This window comes from Pipistrellus hanaki (genome assembly GCF_964339955.1).
Source record: "Pipistrellus hanaki genome assembly, chromosome: 9".
In the NCBI taxonomy this organism is placed as follows: domain Eukaryota; kingdom Metazoa; phylum Chordata; class Mammalia; order Chiroptera; family Vespertilionidae; genus Pipistrellus; species Pipistrellus hanaki.
In genome coordinates, this window is record NC_140511.1 from 62,270,451 (window position 1) to 62,296,653 (window position 26,203).

General features: G+C 32.9%; 1 protein-coding gene across 1 annotated transcript in view; it reads right to left on the bottom strand.

Moving 5' to 3' along the window:
• Positions 1-26,203, bottom strand: part of DCDC1 (doublecortin domain containing 1) — a 287,695-nt gene that overhangs the window by 195,372 nt on the left and 66,120 nt on the right. Inside the window, exon 8 of the mRNA XM_084894634.1 lies at positions 24,222-24,388. Within this exon, the coding sequence (XP_084750760.1) occupies positions 24,222-24,388 (167 nt within the window). The remainder of the gene's footprint in view (positions 1-24,221; positions 24,389-26,203) is intronic.

Below are 26,203 nucleotides of genomic sequence, written 5' to 3' on the forward strand. Positions count from 1 at the left end.
AGGACCCCTGCTATTCCACTCTACAATGTGTATATCCAATAGAAATAAGTAAATATATGCACCAAAAGACATATACAAGAACACATATCATTATTCATAATAGTTAAAAAACTAACTTGAAAGAATCCAAATATCTATCAACAGGAGAATGGATGAAAATTTGTGGTATAGTATAATTCAGTTTATAATGGGTTTTACACAAAAAATATAAAAGAATAAATTATGGCCCTGACTGGTTTTGCTCAATAGATAGAGAGCCTGCCTGCGGACTGAAGGGTCCCAGGTTCAATTCCAGTCAAGGGCATGTACCTGCATACACTGGTGTGTGTGTGTGTGTGTGTGTGTGTGTGTGTGTGTGTGCAGGAGGCAGCTGATCAATGTTTCTCTCTCATTGATGTTCTAACTCTCTACCCCTCTTCCTTCCTCTCTGTAAAAAAATCAATAAAAATATATTTTTTAAAAATAATAAATTTTGATACTCAACAGCATGAATGAACCTCACTTACATTATGCTGCACATAAGAAGCCAGGCATCAAAGAGTATATATGGTATGATTCCATTTATGTGAAGTACAAGAACAAGCAAAACTAATCAATGGTGATAAAAGTCAGAATAGTGGTTACCTCAGAGAACTATTATTGAGAAGATGCAAGAAGAAACCTTCTGGGCTACTAGAAATGTTCTATATTTTTGCTCTGGTGTTGGCTACAGGGGTGAATTACATTTTTAAATTTTCATAAAGTAATATACTCATATTATGTGTCCTTTACTAATATACTTGTGTCCTTTACTAATAAATTCTCATACGCATTTTACAAAACCTAATGACTTAAAGGATATGAAGCATTGAGCATCAACAGCTACTAATATCACAAAGAGAAAAACAACCAGATTTATGTCCCTCCTCATGAAAGATCACACTGTCACCTAAAATTCTGCCAAAAAATTAGAATATGGCTTTGATAAAGCCTCTGGATCCATAACTGATGTACGGGAAATGCAGAGAATCAAGAAACTAGTAAAACTATACCCTGAAGGTGCAATTAGCAAAAATCCAGACTGTAGAAAACTCTACAGGTCAAATTAACTAGATTATTTAAAACATCAATTGAAAGAAGGGAAAAAGAAAGGGATAAGTTCTTAGGTTTACATAGATTTAAAAGAAATGAATTTATACTAGAGCAAAAATATTATTCATTAAGTTATTCATTAAACATCCTATTTGTTAACATGCTAAGTAATCATTGGGTCAAGTATAATAAAGATTTAAAAAGCAAATACAAATGGTTGCTATCCTGGGCAGTAAACATACAAGTGACTCTTTTTTCACAGTTTGGGTGGGTAAAGGCAAACTATGCCTTTGAGCTGATCTCTCAACCAAACTGCAGTTTGTGCTACATCAGTGTGCACTTGCTCAGATTATATATATATATATATATATATATATATATATATATATATATTCTCATGTCAGCATGTGACTTACTTCTCTAATTGGATTCTAAGCCTTTCCAGGATGCAGACTGTGATTTCTATTTTTTATTTTTCTTATGAATAGTCCTTGTGCAGGGTTCACAGCAAGCAAGTGCCCATAAATAGCATTGACAAACAAAGTGATTGACTCGTGCCCCTTGGAAAAATTAAAGATGGCACACAGGCCACCAAGTAAGTATCACATTGCCCTCTGATGGCCACACCCTCCTGCAGAGAGGGCTTATCTTTTCAGACATGGAAAGCCACTCACTAGCTCTTTGCAGACACAAACGGAATACCTTACTCTGTTGACCAGCATGGTCTTGTGGATCAAGTTTTTTGCCTATAAATTTATGGTTCCAGGATAAAGAAAAAATGTTTTAAGAAAGCCCTTGATGTTAAGTCTTAACAGAATATGTGTAGCAAGTCAATGACTACAGTGACCTTAACTGGACAGTTCAGATTCAGGCCTGTTTAGACCAGCACCTGATCAGAATATTAAGGGAGAAATCTGCTAGCTCTGTCCTTCTCCAATGAGAAGAGGAGTAAAATAAATACATCGGATATCCTCTCCTCTAGTTCCCTAGAGTCATTTAGCTACAAAAAGCCTTAAACAGGAACTAAAGTCCTATAACATTGTGATTGGTAATTTTTTTCAGAATATCACAAGCCCTTCCTTTGATTCACTGTTGACCATATTGTTTCTTACTGTGTCACACAGATAAATTAGAAATACATTTGTAATCAGTAAACAGAATAAATTCACCCCAAATTTACCCAGAATTTCTCTATTAGCATTTCTGATGACACCTACTCAACCAATATGAATTTATTTAAATAATTTATACAGGGTAATTTTTTTCTGATTACCCTACATTCTCATTTTAGACAATTTAGAAAACGTAGAAAATCATGAGAAAAATTTTAGTTATTATTCTACAAGTTAGAAAAATATTTATTTTCCTTTACACATAAGAACATGCTTTTATATGTATAATTGAGATCATATATTTTATTTAATTCTGAATCTTTACTTTAAAATGTTATATTGTGAGCTTTAGTACATCATTAAAATAGTTCCATAAGCATTATTTTAATGACTGTACAATTGCATCAGATGCATGTACAACCATTTATTTAATCTTTCCTTTACTCATGGAATACATATCTTTGATGGTCATTTTGCCTTTTCTGCCTCACCTGGATCATATGAGGATGGGATGATGTAATGGATAAAGTGTAAGTTCAATACCAGCCTCAGTTAAGTGTCTTTGGATACTTTACTAAGCTACTTTGAATCTATTTCACCATCTCTCACATTGAATAATGCTTACTTCACTGTTGTTACGAGGACTAATCTATATGATATTATGTGCAAATATTTGATGAAGTATGCAACTGTGAATACTACAACTATTTTTGTCATCACCACTATAAAAATTAATATAAATATGGCCGTTATTATTATTGAGAGGCAAATGTTACTATTTCCCACTCAAGAAAGTTATGCAATAATCTGCCTCTACTGCTAAATAATACACATACAAGGGTTATCATGGAGTTGATCATCCATTACAGTTTTACCTAATATTTCTTTCACTCTCTGATAAGAGTGTCTCAATGATAGTTCCAAAATTTTACATAAAAAACGTCTAAGGAAGCAATTTTAGAAAAGGGGTAATCATGGTATTTCCTTAAAGGCAGTTTTTGGCTAGCATATGACTATTTTACTTAGATATGTTATAGAACAATTTATATCTATAATAATAAAAGCATAATATGCTAATCAGACCAGAAAACCTTCTGGACGAAGCTAGGGCTGTGAGGGAAGCCCAGGTTCCGGGTGCCAGAGGGAAGCCGGTGCTGGCAGCCAGGGTAAAGAAGGCCTCCTCTTGCATGAATTCCATGTATCAGGCCTCTAGTATCCTATATAATAAAAGCTCACTGACCAAAACAGTGGAACAACAGAGACCAGAGCTATCAGGCAGCAGGCATGCGAGTGGTTAAGGGCAATGAGGCAGGCAGGCAGAGTGGTTAGGGGCTATGAGATAGGCAGGTGAATGGTTAGGGGCAATTAGGCAAGCAGTTAGGAGCCAGTGGCTCTGGATCGCAAGAGGGATTTCCAAAAGGTCCTGGATTGCAAATGGGTGTAGGCTGGGCTGAGGGACCCTCACACACATGCCCTGTGCACAAATTTTGTGCTCCAGGCCTCTAGTATACTGAGTATATATAAAAGTCTAAGTAACCATTACAACCAGTCTACCAAACAACTGGTCCACTGGTTGCTATGACATACACTGACCACCAGGGAGCAGACACTTAGTTCAGGAGCTGTCCCCTGGTGGTCAGTGGGTTCCCTCAGCCAACTTCCCGCAGTCCCTCACCACCCCCCTCCACCCCACTGGGTGAGATAGCTCCAATAGGTTCCAATTGCCAGCCAGGCCAAGGGACCCCACCCAGGCATGAATTCATGCACTGGGTCTCTAGTAAAAGAATACTAGTAAATTCTAAAGATGCTTTTTTTATACTGAACAATATCGTGAAAATATCAGCGGGTCACATCAAAATATAATATGTTATTATTTGGGAGACTCATGGAGATAGCATGAGGCCCAGCTTCTGCCACGGAAATGCCCACCACTTGCCAGCCTTATCACCCTTAAGATTCCTGCCCCTGTTTCTGTCATCATGCTCTTGGCCTCCTCTCTATTCTCTGTACTTTAATTCATACCCTTTCCCATGGTGTTGGGCTTGTTTTATAGCTATCATTAGCCAATTAGAGAAGCCCTTTTCTACCAATAGTTGATCAATTCTATCACAACGAGGATTATTTAGATTATTATGTCTTCTCCACAGTTTTTTAATGCTCAAACCTTAAGGACTATTTCTCACTGCCAGACATGCCTTTTAACTTACAGTTCCTAATGTTTGAGCTTGTCCCAAAGCTGACCTCTGAATACATAAATTGTTGTTATAAATTTTTTACAAATAATGACTGCAAAAATCAGAGCAACTTATTGCTAATAAATAAAATCACAGGAATGTATGGATAACATAATGAAACAGTTACTTGATTGGAGATTATTTTGGTTTCATAAAGATGATTACACTATAATAGGTAATTTCAAAGAAATAATTTAAAAATCTCAACATCCAATTTTAATTACTTTTTCCTTCATCAATGATTCACTTTTATTGAGCATCCATGAGAGCAATCTGGACCAGACTGTAAAAGCTCAGAGAGAAATTATAAAATAGCTAGAAAAGCCTCCTGAGCACTAACAATCACAAACACCCATAAAGCAAGTCGCTTTGTATTACATTCCTTCAGAGAAGATGTGTCTTTATAATAAGCTGGGCCCTAGTTTGTCTAAGTGTATCAATAATTTACCACTTAAGGAAATTTGGAGAGGATCAACAAAATGTAAGAATCTTGGGCAGAAATAATCAGACCAAAAGCTCATGAAACTTTCCACCAAAGTTGGAAGAGGACTGTCTTTTCAGCATGCCTTCAACTTAACAGAAATATAAGGCAGCGCATCGAGACTGTCACATAGCAGATACTAATTGTTCCGATTAAGGTCTAACAAGCTTGCTTCCCTGCTGCTCTGAGAATGTCTCTGACTTTTGATCCTGACATCTGTGTCTTACAAGAATTTCACTCTGCTCTGACATTCCTTCTGATGTTGATCCAGGAATTAATGGATTGTGAAAAAGCTGGCAGGATATCATTTAAAAAATAGAATTCCTAGTGTATAAGTGATGAAAAGGTATCAGACTTCACATACTCTGGTACCAACACAATTATCAGGTTTGGATGTTTGGGTTTTTTAATGTTAGTCCAAAACAGAACTAAAAATAAAATTTAGCTAAAAAGTTATCAGGACAAAACAGTTATTATAATGTTCTTTCAATAATTAGAAGGAATGCATGTTTTTGAAAATTACTAAAACAAATTCCATATGAGATTATTTGCTCTGAGTGAATACTTTTAACATGTACTGTTGACCACCTTTTATGGTATAAGGAATCTGGTGTCTTATGGGAAATGGGAAATTTTGCTTAGAAATCTGAGACCTTTAAAAATGATATGAAACGACACTGTGAATACTTATGCCATATCTCTAATAACTTATAATACGTTTGCATACACAAGATCCCAGTAAACTATAAAAGGAGAACTTTAATTAAGGAAAGTATATCATTTTTAAATGTAAAGAAGTTTAAATTAAAACTGTCTAAAGATGTGTCTTAAATTAAGGGATTCTCTTCAGGATTGAAATTTTACACATCAGGAGATACTGCCTGCATTTCATGGCTCTGGATAATTAGTAGATGCCAGTGGATAACTTAAACATAGCTTAGACTCATTGGCATTAATGTGTGACAAGCATTAGAGAATATATTTAGTAATTTTAAATGAAAAAAGTAAGAATTTTTGCAAAGCCAGGGAAAAGTACCATAGTCAATAAAAATTATTCAGTAAGGAAAAAAATTCTGCTTTAGGTAATAATAATTAGAAATTCAACAAGTTAAAAAAAAAGTCAATTTAATTACTAGCACTATAATTAATGTAAAAATTAATAAGGTTAGATATTTTCATCTATTCAAGCAAATATCTAATTTTCGCATTAAAAGAGCATTGTTATCTGGACAGTGTGGTTCAGTGGTTAAGCATCAACCTATGAACCAGGAGGTCATGGTTCGATTTCCGGTCAGGGCATGTGCTCAGGTTGCAAGCTAGATCCCCAGTGTGGGGCATGGAGGCAGCAACCGATCAATGATTCTCTCTCATTGATCATTGATGTTTCTATTTCTCTCTTTCTCTCTCTCTTCCTCTTTGAAATAATAATAATAAAAAAGAGCATCATTGTTTTTAAAAAGCTGTGATAATTTTGTTTAGATAGACTGCTTTATAATGTTTTATTCCTCATCTGCTATTTCAAGAAATAAGGTGACAAATTCCTTTAAAAAGTAAAAATTATTGACAGTATAGTATCATTGATTACTAACAGCCAGCTTAAATTGGTTGGTTTCTGTTATTACCTTTTATAACAATATTTAATTATTTAAAATTTTACATATTACTTTTCATGACATGTCATGTTCCCATGACTCTAGAAATCATATGATTACTACCAAGTTGAGCACTACTTACTCTTAACAGAAAGAGCCCCTAATCTAATCTACTCCAATCAGGCTCTCCTTACATATCCCTATTAGAGCACTTTATGCACTCTGCAAAATCAGATGACTGTCACTTGGCTTCATTACATTATAACTTCAGGCCTATCATCTTTATTTTATATATCTGGATTTAGAGAGTACTTGATAAATGCCCAATGAATAAATGACTGACTGTAAACCTACTAGTTTATTTCTTATTTCAATGGTTTCTTTGTGTCTGTATTTCATTATATGCTGATTCAACTATTTTATTTTTTAATTATATTTTATTGATTTTTTTTTAACAGAAAGGAAGGGCGAGGGATAGAGAGTTAAAAACATCAATGAGAGAGAAACTTTAATCAGCTGCCTCCTGCACACTCCCTACTGGATATGTGCCTGTAATGAAGGTACATGCCCTTGACCAGAATTGAACCTGGGACCCTTGAGTCCACAGGCTGATGCTCTATCCACTGAGCCAAACCAGTTAGGGCTCAACTACTTTTTGAATATGTATATAAAATATATGATATATTGAATATTAAGTTAAAATTCATGTGCTCTTAAAATTAAATAATATATTGATATTATTAATAAATAATATGTACCAACTATATATTTTCTCTAAATGGTCATTTTATAAAAGTTGAATCTCTGTCATATTAATTACACAGTGACAATTTTTTGTAATAATACTTTTATGATCTTTTAAGGACACTCTGATTACCCACTGATAACTTGACTATTTTAAGAAAGTATTTGAAAGGATTACGCATATACATATGACACATGCACACAGAGACAGAGTATGGTAAAAGCAGAGGGAGAGAGGAATGAGGGAGGTGGAGGTGGAGGTGAGCAAAGGGAGAATAAATGGGGACAGAAAGAGACTTTGCTTTGGGCAATGAGTGCTTGATGTAGATGATGCTGAGTTGTACACTTGAAAACCTGTATGGTTTTGTGAACCAATGTCACTCCAATAAATTCAATAAATAAATAAATAAAGTGTTGCTTGTATTTAAAGATAACAAGCCTAGAAAATGTGATATTCAGATTAGAAAGTTTCACTATATCCACAATTACCACACCCACCCAGAATAGGTTCTTAAAGTCTAGTGGCATGTGTCATTTTCACCCAGTACCCTTTTTCCTATGTATCTTGTCTAAAATCATCATTAATTAAAAATAGATTAAAAAGTAGTATCCAAACTAAAAGGCAAGACAATGAGGAGGAGAAGAAGGAAAATAAAATGATGAAGTAATAAATCAGGGTTTGGCCAAATTAAGAAAAATAAGACTGACATTTGCAACAGTAAGGCAAGCATTTAAAAGTATGATATATGACAGGTGAGGTAAAAATAAGATAGTTGGTAAGAAAAAAATGAAAATGAAGAGAACAAATTAGCAAGCCATTCATTTCAGTTTTTTAAGCCCTTAAACCCTTAAAAGACTGCAACTCAGCGTCCTGAGACGGGATATGTCAGAGCTAGCACATCTTTTTTATGTTTCTCAGGGCTTTTTTTCTTCTTGTGTGCCATAAAGTATAAATGTTATATGGTTTTAAAGAAATCATTTTTAGATTTCAAGTTTGCTTCATTTTGATATAGGTCAGAAAATACAGGAAATGTAAATTTTGAATCTGCCTCCATAGTGTATGACAGTGTTAAAAATTTCAAACGTTTGACCATGAGCCACAACAAAATAAACTGAGGTTAGGATTCAGGGCTAGATTGTCCTCACATACTCAAGATTCTGTATTTCTCACAAGACATGATTCAAACTGTCACAAGAATAAAAATCTACCAAAGTGTAATAATTTATTATGATAAAGAATATATGTCCCATCTGGCTAGACTAGTGTTTACTCATTCTTCTATTTATTTAGGATAATCTATATTTATTCACAAAAATATCTTTATGCACAGCACACAATTGGGTCCCTGGAACCAGTGGCTACTATCCACTGGCTATTACCTAAATTGGTTTTTAATTAGTTGCCCTATTTCCCCATCCTACTGTTTTAAGTTTGAGGCCTTGGTATTTGAAAGTAATTCCAATATAAGATGAATTAAACAGGCTTCTTAGATCAAGATTAAATGAGTTTAAAACCCTCGTACACTGATGGTGGGAATGCAGACTAGGGTAGCCTCTGATGAAAACAGAATGGAGTTTCCTTAAAAAAATTGAAAGTGGAACTCCCATTTGACCCAATAACCCCACTTCTAGGAATAGATTTTAAAAAATCAGAAACATCAATCAGAAAGAACATATGCACCTCTATGTTCATAGCAGCACAATTTACATTAGCTAAGATTTGGAAACTGCCTAAGTACCCATCAGCAGATGAGTGGACTAAAAACCTGTGATACATCTACACAATGGAATACTACACTGCTATAAAAAAGAAAGAACTCTTACCATTTGAACAGCATGGATGGACATGGAAAACATTATGCTAAGCAAAATAAGCCAGTCAGAGAAAGATAAATATCACACGTCTCAGTCATTTGTGGAATATAATAAACAACATAAACTGATGAACAAAAATAGATCCAGAGACACAGGATCATCAGACAGACCATCAAACCTCAGAGGGAAGGCAGGGTGGGAGGGGGTAGGTGGGGTAAGAGGTCAATTAAAGAGCTTATATGCATATAAGCATAACCAATGGATACAGACAATGGGGGGGAGGGTAAAGGCTGGAGCTGGGGGTGAGGGCAAGCTGGGAGAGGACAATGGGGGGAAAAGGGACATATGTAATACTTATAACAATAAAGAATTTTAAAAAAGATTAGATGAGTTAAATACTTTGTTCTTTAATCAGAAAAAGTCTAAATGGAATAATTGCATTCAATATTTTGAAGGCCTCCTGCATACAAGCTATCAATGATTTTCCTGTTTGTATTTTCTTCTATAGAAATTCATAATTAAAATCTATATTTAGTCACAGTTAAAATTCAGTCTAAGGTGTTATGGAATACTTAAACTTTCAGAATAATTCATTTATGAACTAATCTGTTAATTAATTTTTTAAAAAGTTCTATAACACTTTTTAAATACAAGATGACAATAACTTTAAAAGTTCTACAGCACAAATAAATTAATTTTATTACAAAAATAAATTACAAATAATTAAAAATTTAAAGGCAAAAAATAAAAGTACTAGGGGAAATTATTCTTATACTCCTAGAAAGTGAAAATTCTACAAAACTAAGAAGCCATTTTTTTAAAAGTGACAGAGGTGATTAAATAAAAATTTAATTACTATATGTCAATGACACTAGAAAATTTTAATGACAAATTTAGAAAAAAATGTATTACATTTTTATGACAGATCATTTTAAAAACACTTAACCTATAAAGAATGTTCACAACTAAGAGAAGAAGAACATAGCTAATGGCAACATTTTGAACAGATGAATTATAAAAGAGATACAAAAGTGACCAATAAACAGAAATATATTTAACTTCACTAACAATCAATCTTTAGATATTTTAAAATGAGTTTACTTTTTCATCTCTGAGGCTTGCACAGGTTAATAAAAGTAAAGATGCAAGGAAATGGAACATTAATACATCTTTGGATACAATGCAAATAGGCTCAAACTTCTTGTTGAGCTATTAGGCATTGTTGGCAAAAAAACTAAATGTGGATATTATTTCTTCCAATAATTCTGATTCTATTTATCAAGGAAACTATTTATCTGTTTATGAACATCTAAAAAAGTTGTTAGATCCTCAAAGCCTAACACAGTGGAATACATATAGCCATGGAAAGTGGTCTAGCCCAGGCGGTGTGGCTCAGTTGGTTGAGCTTCACCCCCTGCACCAGGATGTTGTCAGTTTGATTACCAGTCAGGGCATATGCCCCAGTGTGTGTTTAATCCCCGTAGGGGCATACAGGAGGCAGTTGATGGATATTTCTCTCCTCCCTTCCTCTCTCTGAAGTCAATAAAAACATATTTTAAAAAGAAGAAAGAAAAGTGGTCTCTCTGTAGTTATATGGAAAGAGGTCCATGGTATAGTGAATAGTAAAACAAATTACAAAATAGTATTTGTCAAAAAAGAGAAATGTACAATAGCTAAGATTTGGAAACAGCCTAAGTGCCCACAGCAGATGAGTGGATTAAAAAATGGTGGTACATCTACACAATTGAATACTACATCACTATAAAAAAAGAAGGAAATTTTACCATTTGCAACAGCATGGAGAGAACTGAAGAGCATTATGCTAAGGAAAATAAGCCGGTTGGAGAAATATAAATACCATGTGATCTCACCCATATGTGGGATATAATAATCAACATAAACTAATGAACAAAAATAGATCCAGAGACATATGGCTGGGAATGGGGTGGTTAGAGATCAACTAAAGGACTTGTATGTATGCATATTAATATGACCAATAGACACAGACACTGGGGCGGTGGGTGCTTACTCTCAGGTATGGGAGTGGCTGGAGGGGATGGGGAAGGAGACATATAGGGTTCTTTAAACAATACAAAAAGAAAAGTGTATAGAATTTCTATTTTTGTGTGTATATTTATATGTAGATATATGTCTTTATAGAATATGCCTAGTAAAAGTTATTAATAGCAGTTATCTTGGGGTGGTTTTGGTTGGGATATTTTCATTTTATGTCTTACAAATTTCTGCAATTTTATAGAAGATAATTTATTCATTTATTGGACAACTCCTACATTTAAAAACTAAATGAAAATATCAATTAACTGTGATAAAGAAGAGCTGTTTTCATGAAAACAGGTGACCAGGTTACCACATGGGCCTTGATTCTGTTTTACAGTTATAAACGATATGTCTCTATAACTAGAAATGTGTATATATATATAATCCCCTACACTATTACAGAATAAGGTCATTTGCCCATGGATTTTCCAAGGTGAAAATCCTGGAACAATGGTAAATATTTTAACTATAAGAAACTTTGGTGATGAGACATAAAATAGTGAACTAAAGACTAAATTTGTCTAAAGGAATTTCAAGCATCTCCAAATAACTAAAATATAATTTTTGTTCTGCAGATCATTATATGTGATTTTGTATATATAGATAAAATATATATACATAACATATATATGTTGGGTATGTTTACTCACAAAGTTTCATTAGCCAAAATGTTTTGATTTTTATTTTAGCTGCCATTTTAAGCTTGTCAGCTACTTTTCTGCCTAAAAATTAAGGCACCAAATCTCTTTAGAGCAAGTCTTTGTCATTCTGGAAAGAAGCTCCATAGGGGCCCTTATTAATTTCACAAACCTAGGGAAAATAGGCAGTAATGTTCTGGGAGAAAACTGTCACACAATCTTATTTGAGGTTTGATGAAGCTACCCATGTCGACTAACAAAGACTGGGTATTCAACCTGTATTTATCAATTGACCATTATTTCAAAATCTATGTTATCTATTTTGAAGAAATATAAGCATTACAAGATGCAGAAATAACTCCTCTCTAAAATATATGCCCATTAAATGGAGAAAGTTTTCATATTGCATTTTTGTCTTTTAGTATTTTACTTAGAAAAAAATAGTCATGATATAAATATTGCCAAAGTAGAAAATATACAGATTTGATTATAAAAATATATTTTTTTATTAATGAGGACATAGGAAGAGAAAGCATTTCTAATGTATAGTAAAGTTCTCACAAAAGCCAAAAACACCAGGAAATTAATGCAATTGATATGCACATTTGTAAAAAATATATATATAAGAACCACTTTTATTGTTCTCCCTAAAAAATTTTCTCTTAATACTCTAAGAAGAAATGTTTAAAGAAAAAAAGCTTAAAGGAATTGCTTTCTTTTTAAGTCCTATTCTCTCTGTTTTTAATTTCCAGTCACTACCTAAATGTAGCAAAAGACTATTTTTCTCAGACATCACTTTTTTAAAAGCTATTGTCTTTAGAATGTTGCCTTGATTTTTATATTTTCTGACTTCAGGTTATTTGGGCTACATTTACTGTCCAGTGTCCAATGAAATTTGCAGAGAGCTTCAAGAACTAAATTCTATATTTTATGATATTAGCATAAATATCTATATATCAGATATACACTGAGTGGCCAGATTATTATGACCACCTGATGTTTGTAGGCAAATTAGCCGTACACTGCATCGTATGGAATATGGAAGCTGAAGGCCTGTTCGAACACCTTTGCTGTCAGCAGTTCAAGATAAAATGTCTCCAGTTCGTACAAGAACACAAGGATTGGATAGTTGAGCATTGGAAAAATGTCATGTGATCCAATGAATCATGTTTCCAATTGCATCATACAGATGGCAGAGTGAGAATTTCACAGAAACAGCATGAAAGCATGCACCTCACATGAACGAATACAGCCTTCAAGCTGGTGGGAGCAGTGTTGGGTTTGGGGCATGTTTTCCTGGCATGATTTGGGCCCTTTAATTCATGTGGAACTATGTCTAAATAGCACAATATACCTCAGTATCGTTGCTGATCAAGTTTATCCTATCATGTTGATGGCATATCCCAATGGAGATGGCTTCTTCTAACAAGACAATGAGCTATGCCATGATGCTCGTATTGTGCAAGAACATGAGGGAGACTTTACCTTGCTTAGGTACCCCCCAGAATCATTTTATCTCAATCCAATTGAGCATTTGTGGGATGAAGTTAAAAGAGCCACTAGGCAGCTTGTTCCACAACCATCAAATCTCATAGAACTAGACAGTGCTAGTCATCAGGCATGATGTCAGATTCCTTGCATCACCTTTCAACATCTCGTGGAGTCAATGCCAAGAAGAATCGCCACGTTATTGAAGGCAAAAGGTGGCCCAACAAAGTACTGATGGGGTGGTCATAAAAGCCTAAGAGACCACCCAACCAATCGACCATTTGATTGGTAGCTATGACGCGCACTGACCATCAGGGGGCAGCAGTAACTTGGCAGCTGCAGATCTCTGGTGATGCACTGGGAACCAGAGAGGAGGAAGCTGGATTCCAGGGTGCGTCATGAGAGAACCACCCTCTCACAATCTGGGACCTCTTAGGGGATGTCAGAGAGCCAGTTTTGGCCCAATCCCCAAAGGCTAGGCTGAGGGACCCCACCAGTGCATGAATCCATGCACTGGGCTTCTAGTACTGTTATAAAAAGAAAAAAGGGTCACAATAAGATGGAACAGATGAGAGGTTGGAAAGGATTGAAAATTCAGAGTATAACTTTGAATTACATTTTCAGAAGTATTTCAAACCTATAACCTCACTTTTAACTTAAAGTTTTCCACTTCATCCTCCCCGTCCCCATTCACATCACTTGGTACTATATGGGTTGTGCACCAAACCTGGACAACTTGCCAATTTTATGGCAGGGTCCTAATTTTCAGAATTTGCTCGGTAGGTAGATAACATTGTTGAAGTTGAGTGGCAGTTTTTTGAGCAGATGAATTACCACTTTAAAGTAATAAGGCTGATTCTCATGCATGGTTTGAAGAAGCAGAGAAGGGGTGATTATAAGGACAAGTCTACACAAGCTTTAACCTGGAGCCACAGTGCTCCAACAGCTGACCAGCCCCAAGGCCTGATGTGGTGCTAAAGAACCCACTCACACACACACACACACACACACACACACACACACACACACACACACCACATTAGAAACAAGTGCTTTAGCATGACAAAAAATAGAGGAAAAATTTTTAGCATTAATTTAGATTTAAAAATTATTTGTATGTGAAATTAAATCTGCAAAAGAATACATAATCTGTTGAAAGATGGTAGAGGGGATAAAGTGGTGTTTAAAATATTTTTAAACTAACCTCAAAACATTTTCAAGAAAATAGAAAAGACTTATGACATTTCAAATTAGGTATCAAAATAGTAGTCAGAACATTTTTAACAAGCTAAACTCCTCCTGCCCCAGATTGGGTAAATATGAATGGAACAGAGGTGAAACCTATGTGATTATGATGTTCAAGCTTGGAAACTACTTAAAAGAGTACTGAAGGCATAATGAATGCATAGAAATAGATCACTGAGAGAAGGGTGACTAAAGAGTTAAATTTAGTTAAAGAATCAGACTGATTCTAAAAGAAAATGTGAACAAGAGTTTTCACTTTTTCATTGGTTTATCAACAAGTGCCAGCTAAGAACGAGGCACTATTGCTCAATACAGAATCTGAGAAAAGAGATGATACAATAATAATAGCAGCTGACATTTATTCAGTATTTTCTATGTGCCAGGCACTGTTCTAAGCACATATAAATAGTGCTAGTTTTAGTTATTACCTCATTTTAGGTGTTTACAAGTATTATCTTACAACAACCCTATTATGGTCCCCATTTTATAGATGAGAAAACTGAAAAGCCGGGGTTAACGAACTTGCCCAATTTCTTAGATTATAAAAAAGTAATAAGTATTATTCAAATATAGGCTATAAGAAGTTAAATATGTATGTCATACATCCTAGAACAACTACATATAGAAGTGTAGAAGCTAGCTATATAAACACTTAAAACAAAATGAAGAGGATAGAAACTTTCAGCTGTAAGAAGAATAAGGTCTGGGATTCTAATATTAAAATGATGACTATAGTTGATAACACTCTACCATATAATTGAAACTTGCTAAAAGAAGAGAACTTTAGTGTTCTCACGTGATAATGTATGCTAATTAATCAGATTATGGGAATCCTTTATATATATAAAATCACCAATGATGTATAACTTAAATATCACAATTTTGTCAATTATTCCTCATTAAAGCTGAGAAATAATTATAAAGATGAAGGAGAAGGAAAAGAAGGAGAAGAAAGCTAATACAGACTATAATATTTACTATGTCCCAGATACTGTGTTGTTTTATACACATTAACTATTTAATCCTCACAAAAACCCAATGAGGTAAGTATTATTATTGTTGTTGTTATATTATCTATAAAATTAGAGGACTGAATTAGATGGCCCCTAAAGTTCATTTCAACTATAAAATGCTTTCATTCTATTTTTAATCTTTCTCTTAAGTTCCCATACAACATAGACTGTACTATTTATTTTAGCACCTAATTATATACTGCAAAGTATATTTCCTAAGTTTCATGTATGTATGTTTTGTCTCAAAAAAAATGTAAGCTTCCTAAGAGCAATGTCTTGTATTGTTCTCCTGTATCCTCAATCCTGGTTAATACATAGACTGAGCACATTCAACACTTCATCTTGTGAGTTGGTTTTCTTTAGTTCTCTATTTTTTTTTTTTTTTTCAGGGAGGTGGATCTTTTCTCACCAAACAAGATAAGGTTAAATCAGTTAATCTGGTAGTTAGATGGCAAATAGATTGTGATCTATGAGAGTTTGGTTATTTTGCCACTATTTTCTGTGTATGTGTGTTAAGATTAGAGCACTTTATCTAGTCATCACTGAATTAAATCCAGATTATGTTAACAGAATCTTTGTTATTTTGTTAGTCATAGAATGTGGAACCCAATGGCAGAAGTATAACTATGGTCTCCAGATTGAATTTCTTCTTTCTAGAATAGCACTGTCCAACAGAATTTTCAATGAGTATTTCAAATATGGATAGTGAAACAGAGAAACTAAATTTATTTTATTTTATTATAATTAATTTAATTTAAAAACCACATAGAATAGTATATTGGACAGTATAACAAGAATATATAACTCCACTGTGGCTTGCCAAGGCTGAATTCAGACCAGGATCTTTCCAGCATTTATTTCTGCTACCATTCTCTTCTCTGGAACTTTCTACTTTTACTTCCCAGTGATACACAGTAAGTGTTGATAAATAGACTCTTGTCATCACCTTTTTCTATGCATTGTTGGCTTTGTTTAAAAAGTTAAAATCTTTTAAAAATATAACAGGATGCTGACTATTTTTTAGGAAATCATGTAGAATTGATTTTCTGATATATGTCATTTCCATCTTTTGTTACATATATAAAATATAAGCAAATAATGAGTTATATTATTTGAAAATCAGCAATTTGTTGTTATGATTAATGTATTCAAACTAGTGGTATCAACAACAGGTGAGAGGAAACCACTATACGTTTCCTAATAAAATAAAGCAAAGCAACAGTTTCCAAAAGCATTTACACTTAAGAGTCTTCCTTTCATCAATCAGTAGTCAGCCTTAATAGTCAAAGTTTTAATTAACAATCACTGACAACATTGATCAATTTGAATAGAAAATTAGAAAAAATGAGTCAATTCTCAAGATAGTTGGTTTTCCTGTCCCTAAGAATATCCCTCTAATACTGTTTCAGTTCTTCAAGGGAAAGGGGGGGAAAACATTCATATTCTTGTCCATTCACACAAACCTCTCAGTGAACATTATTGTTTTGGGAGGAGGGGGTGACAGGCAGGGTGCCCAGGATGTTGACGGAACAGATAGGATGTCAGGTGAAGATAGAATGCTATGCCCTCTCTAACCAGCTGAAGACTCGGCATGATTGTTTTCTTACAAATAATACCTGTGGGTGTTGAAACTGTTCAGGGAATCTATCAAACACACTCTTTCACTTTGCTGCTGTAACTCTATAAAATTTATTCGAATTTCAACAGAGTCCTAGGCAACAATACCTGTAGGCGGTTGAGTAATTTAAAGAAAATTTGTCAGGTCTACTTTCACTTACTTTACCAGAACAATTCTAAATTTACTTGGAGGCTTTAAAATGAAACATTTTCTACCCAGTATGATTAAAATTTTAAATATAAGGTCACTTCATCTAGTTAAAGAGTCGTCTTAACACATAGAGATAATGTACTATTAGGATGTTTGAGGACAAAACTTTAATCAAAAAAGGAAAATAAATTTTATAATTTTTCCAATTTTTTACAATTATAGAAGTCATATGAGACAGAAAATACCTAATAATAGGGGGAAATGCATTACTAATATATTAATGCAAAATTTTTGTTCTCAGATAAACCTGAAGGCTAAGGTCTATAAACTTATAAAAGCTATCTATTAGAGTTGAAAATTTTGGAAAAATAAAAGTAATAACCTTTCCAGATTAGTTAACTTTCTTACTAAATTATCTATATCAATATTAAGTTTACTTTATATTGTTTCATAAAACACTTAAATGTAGATTTAAAACCATTTTTTTTTCTATTATATAATTGGCATTTACAAGCACAAGTTCAGATGAAGAAAGAGATCAATAATGCTTAGTTTAAAAATGTAATTTTTGCCCTGTCCAGGTAACTCAGTTGTTTAGAGCTTGTTCCCATACACCAAAGTTGCGGGTTTGATCCCTGGTCAGGGCAAATATAAGAAGCAACCAATGAATGCATAAATAAGTAGAACAACAAATATATGTTCTCTCTCTCTCTCTCTCTCTCTCTCTCTCTCTCTCTCTCTCTCTTTCTATCTCTTTCACTCACTCTTTCTCCTTCTTATTGTCCCTCTCTTCCTCCCTCCTTCCCTTATCCCTTCCAATCGCTCTAAAATAAATTAATAAATTAAAATTTTAAAAGAAATAAAATATTTTCAATACTTGTTCATTCAAAATATTGTAAAATTTAATAAATTTCCATTAAAATGTTGTAAAATTTAATAATTTTCCTTTATTTAAGGATGAAAACATATTCTTAGATAATCCCCAAATGAAATTTACTCACTAAAATATATTTATAATCACATTATGAAAGTATATCTTCCTATGTAATTATTTTAAAATACCATTTTAGAAGTTGGCTCTTATTTTTTCAGGGATTGTTTAATATTAACAAATATAATGTTTTGAATTAAAAGATATTCAACTGAAATGTAAATAAGCTCCCTATTTTACATAACTTATTTATGATGTAAAAAAGGAAAACTTTTAAGTCCAATCTTTTTACTAAGTGACTTATGTAACAAATGGTTTTCATGACAAGAAGTTCAATTTTGAGCCAGAGATACATAGAAGATATTTGGTAGTATAATCCTAAAAAAAAATAGAGAAAAGTACAAATTTAAAAATTTTAGTACAAGTCAAATGAAATACTCCATAAAGATAAATGTGTTATAGATAAATAATGAAAAATAAGCAGTATTTCATTATCATTTCTTATTTTATCTCAGTTCCCCCCCCTTTGCAATAATTACCTATGCACAAACTCTAGATGGCAATATTGCACTTACTGTACTTTCAAGAAAATTGTCACAGTCGGTCCCCACATAGCCTCTTTATCAACATTTTATGTGCCATAGATCTATAGCCTCTTATTATAAGTGTAATGAAGCAGAAGTTATTGAAGCATTTTATTGATTGCTCAGATCACAAGTTTACTGCCATACTGAATTGGCACCTTACTCGCTGAAGCAAACTGCTGACACCTTTTTTAAAAAGTGACAACTACATCTATTTCATGACCAGAAATCCATTTTCATCTCTATCAAGACAAGAATGCAATTTTCACTTCATTTAACTGATGTTAGGCCTGCTCAAAGCATGACACTTAGAAAAAGACACAAGTTTAAGGTTCTTAAAATACTTCAAGTAACTACAATGCAGCTTGGTTTCAGGGGGAAATGCGCCACACAGATCTACAAAACAACCTAATATTCTAAAAAATTACTCCTCAGAACCTGCAGAAGCAGTTTTCATTTTGAAACATTTGCAATACAACTTTAAACTTTTTAATAGTAAGTTATATTTATATATTATCGATTTTGTCCCAAGGTTTCAAAGAACATCAAGAAGTCCAAAATTGAAACTTTTGGGGTATTGAGACAGGAAGGGTAAATCAAGAAAAAAGCACAAATTTTAATGTACATACAGATGGGGATCGCGTGCAGAGCAAAGTACTATATTACGTACTTGTAGGTTGCTAAGAGAGTGATTCAAATGTTCTCATCACAAAAAATAGTAATTTTGAGATGTGGTAGAGTTGTTAACTAATCCTACTGTGGTAATAATTTTACAGTATATGTGTATCAAATCATTACATTGTACACTTTGAACTCACACATCATTATAGTTCATCACTATATATCTCAATAAACCTGGAAAAAAGTTTTTGTTCTTAGAAAAAAAAGTATATCTAAAATATAAAATAGAAAGTTATTCTTTCTATTAATGTAAAGACCAATAAATGATTTTGATTGATCAAGACACAAGACAAACTGAAAAGATTATCTGAAAAGACAAACTTTCAATAGTTTTTTATAGAAAGTTAAAATACTAAGATTCCTTAAAAAAGATATTTTGCCATAAACAAATTCTGTTAGCACTAAATGCAATTCAAGCATATTCTGAATAGTAATTCTATTGTGAATAGAATTATATTTTGTTATTGTTTTGATATCTAAGTATCAAATTTACTAAAAGTGTAGTTAAAAAGTGAACTAACACTAATTTAAAATTTTAAAACAAAATATAAGGTTTTTGGCAGAGGTTAGTTTCATGTAATAATAAAGTAAATTTCAGTTTTAAACTACAAAATCAATATATGCTGAAGTTGGATGGTCATTTCTTCAGCTAATTATAAAATTATAGTACAGTTACAGTTTTAAAAGTGAAACCTAATTTTGAAATTCATTTACAGTCTGAGATTTTTAAACTCAAAGCACCGAATATGGAGAATTTAGAAATAGTGCATAATGGCATTAAAAAAACTACTTAAATTAATTTTTAAAAGTACCATATACACAAAGACTTAAATCAGTTAGGCAAAAAATTATACTACTTAACAAACTTCATTAAGTAATGATCTATTACAAATAACCCAGGTTTACACTTCTGAATTAAAATTATAAAAATAAAACTAAAGCTTTGGATATAAATAGAAGTTGTCAGGCTTTTTTCTATATAACACTAAAAATTAGAAAATGCCCTAAGATTGTAAAAAATATTTGACGGTGTCTTACTGTTTATGTAATCAAACAAGCTAAAATTTAATTTCAAAGTTGGTTATTTCTTTCCAAAGAGCTGGAAATAAGGAGTAGGATTAAAAATCTCTTCAAGTTTTTTTCATGTCTTAGCTACCAAAGAGACCATGGTTTTCATGTGTGTGTGCACGCATGTGTGTGGTGTTTTCATAATTAAGATTGTGGTTGTTATGATATTATAATTAGCTATTCTTTGTTTTTGTGAATTTCAGAAATTACTATGCAATCTATAACAACTGTTAAGCTATTCGATAAACGCTTTAAATAATTAGAATTGTATGTTTATGAGCTCTTGTAAAAACTGGTATTTTAAAAGAAGAGTACTATGCATTCATTACACAAAAGTCTTTAAGAATTTTGTTGGTTGCAGGAGCAAAAATAAAAATAAAAATAAAAGCAGTATCAAAATAGGGTAGACATTCCCTGAAATGAATGTTTCCCCCAAATCACATTCGTACTAAAGATCAGCCACTCCGAATCATTATTTATATAGCCTCCTGGCACAGTTCCATGGACTGTTATGCATCCCTACAGTGTTTCTGAACAGACTGACACATATTTTGTTTACTGACAGCGACTAAAAGCTCTATGTAGGATCATAAATAAAGAAGATCATGTTTAAAAATCACTAATATCATTTTAAAAGGTAGTGCAGGCTTGTGTTTTGGCCTCTGTTTAGCTGTGTTAGGCCTATGAATGACAGCTTCCCTGCTTGAAGCACACAGAAAGCACAGCCTTCCTCATTCACTGACAGGACTGTGGCCTTTTCACACGTTCCTTCCACAGCAGTGTTTGTCCCCAAACACTGGAACTCGACACAATGGCATTCCTACTTCAACACCCCCACCAACAGCACCACTACATAACAAGAATGCTAATGAGATGGAGCGGGCCCTGTCTCCGAAAGTGTTAACTGCATTTTATATCAACTCGTTTGTGCTACTTCAAAAATTACCAATTACATAGATTCTGCTTAGCTGTGAGCAATTTCTAAGATGTTTCCACTTTTAAGAAAATAAATGTGAAAATGTGTAATTGACTTTATGCTGTCCTAAATTTATTGCATTTTATATACACGAATCCGTATATATTTAAGACCACACAAATGAGCTTAATTCGGTTGCATGCTATAATAGCCAAGTTAAAGGTAAATATTAAAACATGGCTAAGTTTATAAACATAAATACAGTACTTCTGGCTTTTCTTTTAAAGCTATAGCATAAGAGTTTATTTAGCAGAAATTTCCTGATTCTAAAACAGCAATTTAAAGTCTACTATCTTTTAAGAGAATCCTAGCAAAACAAGATTGTTGTTTTCATATATGATCTCAGAAGTGGAATAAATGGGAATTATATTAAGTGTTCATATAACCTTAAAATTTATAAGCTTAGATTCATTAAGGGAAATCGGAACCATCATCCATCTCCATTTTCTCTATCTAGGGATTCCTTAACACAATCTTCTATAAAGCTAAATAGAAAAGGCTGTCCCTAAGGTCAAATGAAGTAAATGCAGTTCAAATAAAGTTCATTAATGCTGAGAGGAATATTTGCTAAGTCCACTGACAAAACTGTGGTCTGGCTTAACACTTCACCACTGATGATCTGATAATGGTCCTACTACAGTAACCTTTCTAAACTGCAAAATTTTAAAGTAAGTCATAACATAACAATACAAAAGAAAAGAGATTCAAGAATACATACAATTGAGAATATCTAAAAAAAAAAAAAATAGAAATGTGCATATAATGCATACTATGCAGATATCTATTTCTTCCCCCCCAGTTTTATATTTAAAAATACAATTTAAACAAATATCATAATAAAACTATTGAGTGCAAAGCTTTGTTATAGCAACTTAGCGAAAGAAAGTTTATTTATGAATGGAAAAGAACCTAAGGTTTTAAATATTTCTAAAATTGGCATAATGTTGATAATATAAACAATTTCAGAGGTGCTAAAATGTTAATTTTGTCCATATTTACATTTAATATTTATTTTGATAAATATATTTTCATCAATTTTTAGTAGTAATGAAACCTTTACATTCAAAACAGCAAGTTTTAAAGCATTTTCTTACAATACACAGAAATCTTCTCAATCTCATAAAATGTTTATCTCTATTTAATTTTAAATATTGAGGACAGTGGAAGAAAAAGCACCCATATGTACTTTCTGAGCTGTTGGGTTTTTTTTTTTAATATCTGACACTCTCATTTTAATTAAATTTAGAAAATGTTTAAGTTCTTTTTAAGTTTGATGTAAACAGTGCTTTTCTTGCATTGGAGGATGGTCTCCTGCTTTCTTTAACATTAAATAATTTTAAACTGATTAATGAAATCAAACCACTTAATACCAAATAAGTGACTGTAATTAAATTGGTCAAATCCATTTTTAAATATTGTATAATTAAAGTTAATTAAACCTTAGTTAAAGTAATTTAATCTAAATACAATCAAATATATTTTACACTAGTTTTTATAATATATATCACCTTAACGAAGTATTAAAATTAAGATCAGATTTTTACTTTTTCATATTTATTATAATAAATAGTCTTATCCATTATAATTATTCATCTCATTTATGGAGTCGTTGAAATTTATTAACCAGGCAAACCAGGTGAATTTTGAGAATAAAAGTTTCTCACGGGAAGCTGTTTCTTGCTAGTTCTGGATACCTTAGTTCAAGAATTTCCTCCAATCAATACAAGTTGTTCTTTCCCCCACCAGACAGCAGGAGGTGCTGTGTGAACACTGCGACTGGATCTTATTCCCACCACTCCTCCCCCTGTACACAGAGAATAATAGCATGATGCTTTCAAAATACTCATTTTTCAGCAGCCTGTGAGCTGAGAAAATGAGCCCAGTTCTAAACTGAAACCTCCCAGTTAGAAATGTAAAATCTGGCTCTTATTTAACGTGGTAAAATGTATGCTTAACTTAAGATTAAATGCAAAAAGGATTCTAAAAATATGGCAACTCCACTTTTATTTTTTAATTGTCATCAATCATTCTGCTTTGCGACTTCAATTCTACTTTGAAATCAATCGGAGTCTCTGTAAATAGTTATAAAAATATCAAAGTCTTCACCCACACTCACAATTATGGAATGGGTATTTAGAAATTAGAGAAAATTTACCTTAAACTAATTCAAATACATTAATTCTATTTCTATACTTTTAGCTTCAGAAACATACAAATTAAATAAGCATAAAGGAGTTAAGTTACTCTTGACAAGACATTAATTTACAATTTTATTTCCCAGAATATAATTAGTAATATTTTAGCCCAACTTCTATAACAGCAATTCTAATTGCATACCAGAAGAGGAAAGAAAAAAAAAAAAAAAAAAAAAAAAAAAAAAAAGGCTGAACATTTAAACCTTCAAATGATTTAGGAGCTATTCATTTTCTTATTTAAAGTAACTGGCTATAGAATTTTCACATCAGAAGTTGCCTTTGCTTTGCACAGTATGTAGCAAGAAAAGATGAGGCATATGACATCCCATACCAAAAGACAGATACAATTAGCCCCATTATTGCTGGCTTCGAGATTACAGAAGAAGCATTTTGGCTCCCTAACGGGCTCTGAGCTCACAAAATACATGTCACAGTTCTTTTATGATACAATGCCAATCATTGCTTCTACACAATCAAGGACATTTTAAAACACAGAATTAAGCAGTTTTTAAAGAGGGATGACTCACCTGTTTACAGTATTTTTTTGCAGACTTTAAGCGTTGGTACAAGGCCAAAAGGACTCCTTGGATGTATATCTTAGCTCCTGAGGGGCTGAAACCTTCTCCCTTAGAGACCCAAACTGGTCCCCGCAAAGGTGTGATGGAATTTTGCAAGCATTTTTCAAGCAGAGGAACTATGCAAGAAAATAAGGGAAAATAAATTCTTTTGACCAGACAGAAATACACTGCCTGGAACACATAGCCCCAAGAGCAGAACTAACTCTTAACATCTGTTATTTATACCTGACCTAGGTTAAGTCTTAGAGAGGCAATTCCTGCCTAACTAGTGGCCAACATGAAGGATGTACTTATATTGAGACACCCCCATGCAAGACTCAAGCGTGTGAGCACACCTGAATAGTTCTGAAGTGTGCCTAACTAGCTGCACCGAGTGTCATGGTGTGCACTGATTGCCTTATCTTCTCATTTATCACAGATGAGTTGGAACCAACCTTGCTGAAATCTACTTGCATTGTCCTGATAAAATGGTAAGATCCATGTTGTTTCTGTGTACAGCTTCCCATAGAGGGATCTATATCCCTAAAACATCACATCTGGAAATTATTCATAAAACCTAATCCATACCTTTATAAGCCACACTATTCAGCTCCTCATTGCTATTGCTTAAATAAGCCATAATACAAGGAGGCAAGGCTGTTTAAAAGTTAAAGGGAGAATATTAAGCCAGCAGTTTATCATAGCTTTTTCTTTCTAAGTTTGGGGTATAGAAGCTGGTGAAAGATTTGGGGAAGCTATTCCAGTATGTGCTTTGTAAACAGAAGATATTTACTTGTGGGTCTGTATTGCAACATCCATAAGGACATAACAGACATGTTTATACACTTTTTCACACGATTAGCTTATGAAGTCTTTCTAGTGTGAAATAGTCAAATAACATGGCAGCTAGCTAACATTTTTCAGGATTTAATTTCCCTCTAGAAAAGCAGAAATAAAGAAATAAAAAATATATTTTAGGCACATTTGGGAACCCAGAGAAATACACATATGTTTTTTTCTTTTACTTGAACTTTACTGGTGTATAGATGTTTATGCAACATAAACATATAAAATAACTATATGGCTTGGCTTCCTTATTCTGATACATGTTTTCACTCAAAAGAATTTGAATGGACCATCAGCAAAGGAGACAGGTTCATGCCATTGGTTATGTTATATGTTGCATATTTTATGCAGAGAGGCTGAGCTAGCAATCTGGAAATTGAATTACAATTAGGTTCAGCTGAGCTGCTGAGCAACTGAGTTATGCAAATGGCCTTTGCTACTGGGATTCTGCTGAATTTTGTTCTTAGAAAAATTCTGCATTTGATGACACTAAGTTCTGCAACTCTCTGCCAAGGTACGATTTAAATTCTTTCTGATATATTCAACACTAAACAGAACATTGGAAAAAGATTTTTCTAAAACTACTATAAATAAATTAAAAGGAAATTATGAGCCAATGACTATTGAGACATCTTCAGATATGAGCATGAAATTCACTTACCTAGCCTAACAATAAATTCCTAAAATCACATATTGAAACCACTTTATACTCTTAGGGCAACTGAATTTCTCTATAAATTTTATCAAAACAAATACCTTAAACTTTTAAAAATATATAAGATCACACATATTATTTAGAAATAAAAAGTAAAAGAGAAACTTATTTTCAGGATCATAACTCTTTAATCTTTCAAAAATGTATAATATAAATCCTTCTTAATTCCAATTTTTCCTAAAGAAACCTAGCCTCAGAAATATCAGTGCTCAGAACTGCTACACATTCATATATTACTGCATATTATTAGATTTTAATTTATATACTTTTAATTGGTACAGTCATTGATCATAGCACAGTTTTGAGCATGGAAAGGCATACCTGAGTAGCTGTTAATTAAGTTAAACAAGAAATAGGTACAAGCTTGAATAATTTACATCTTAGATTTAAT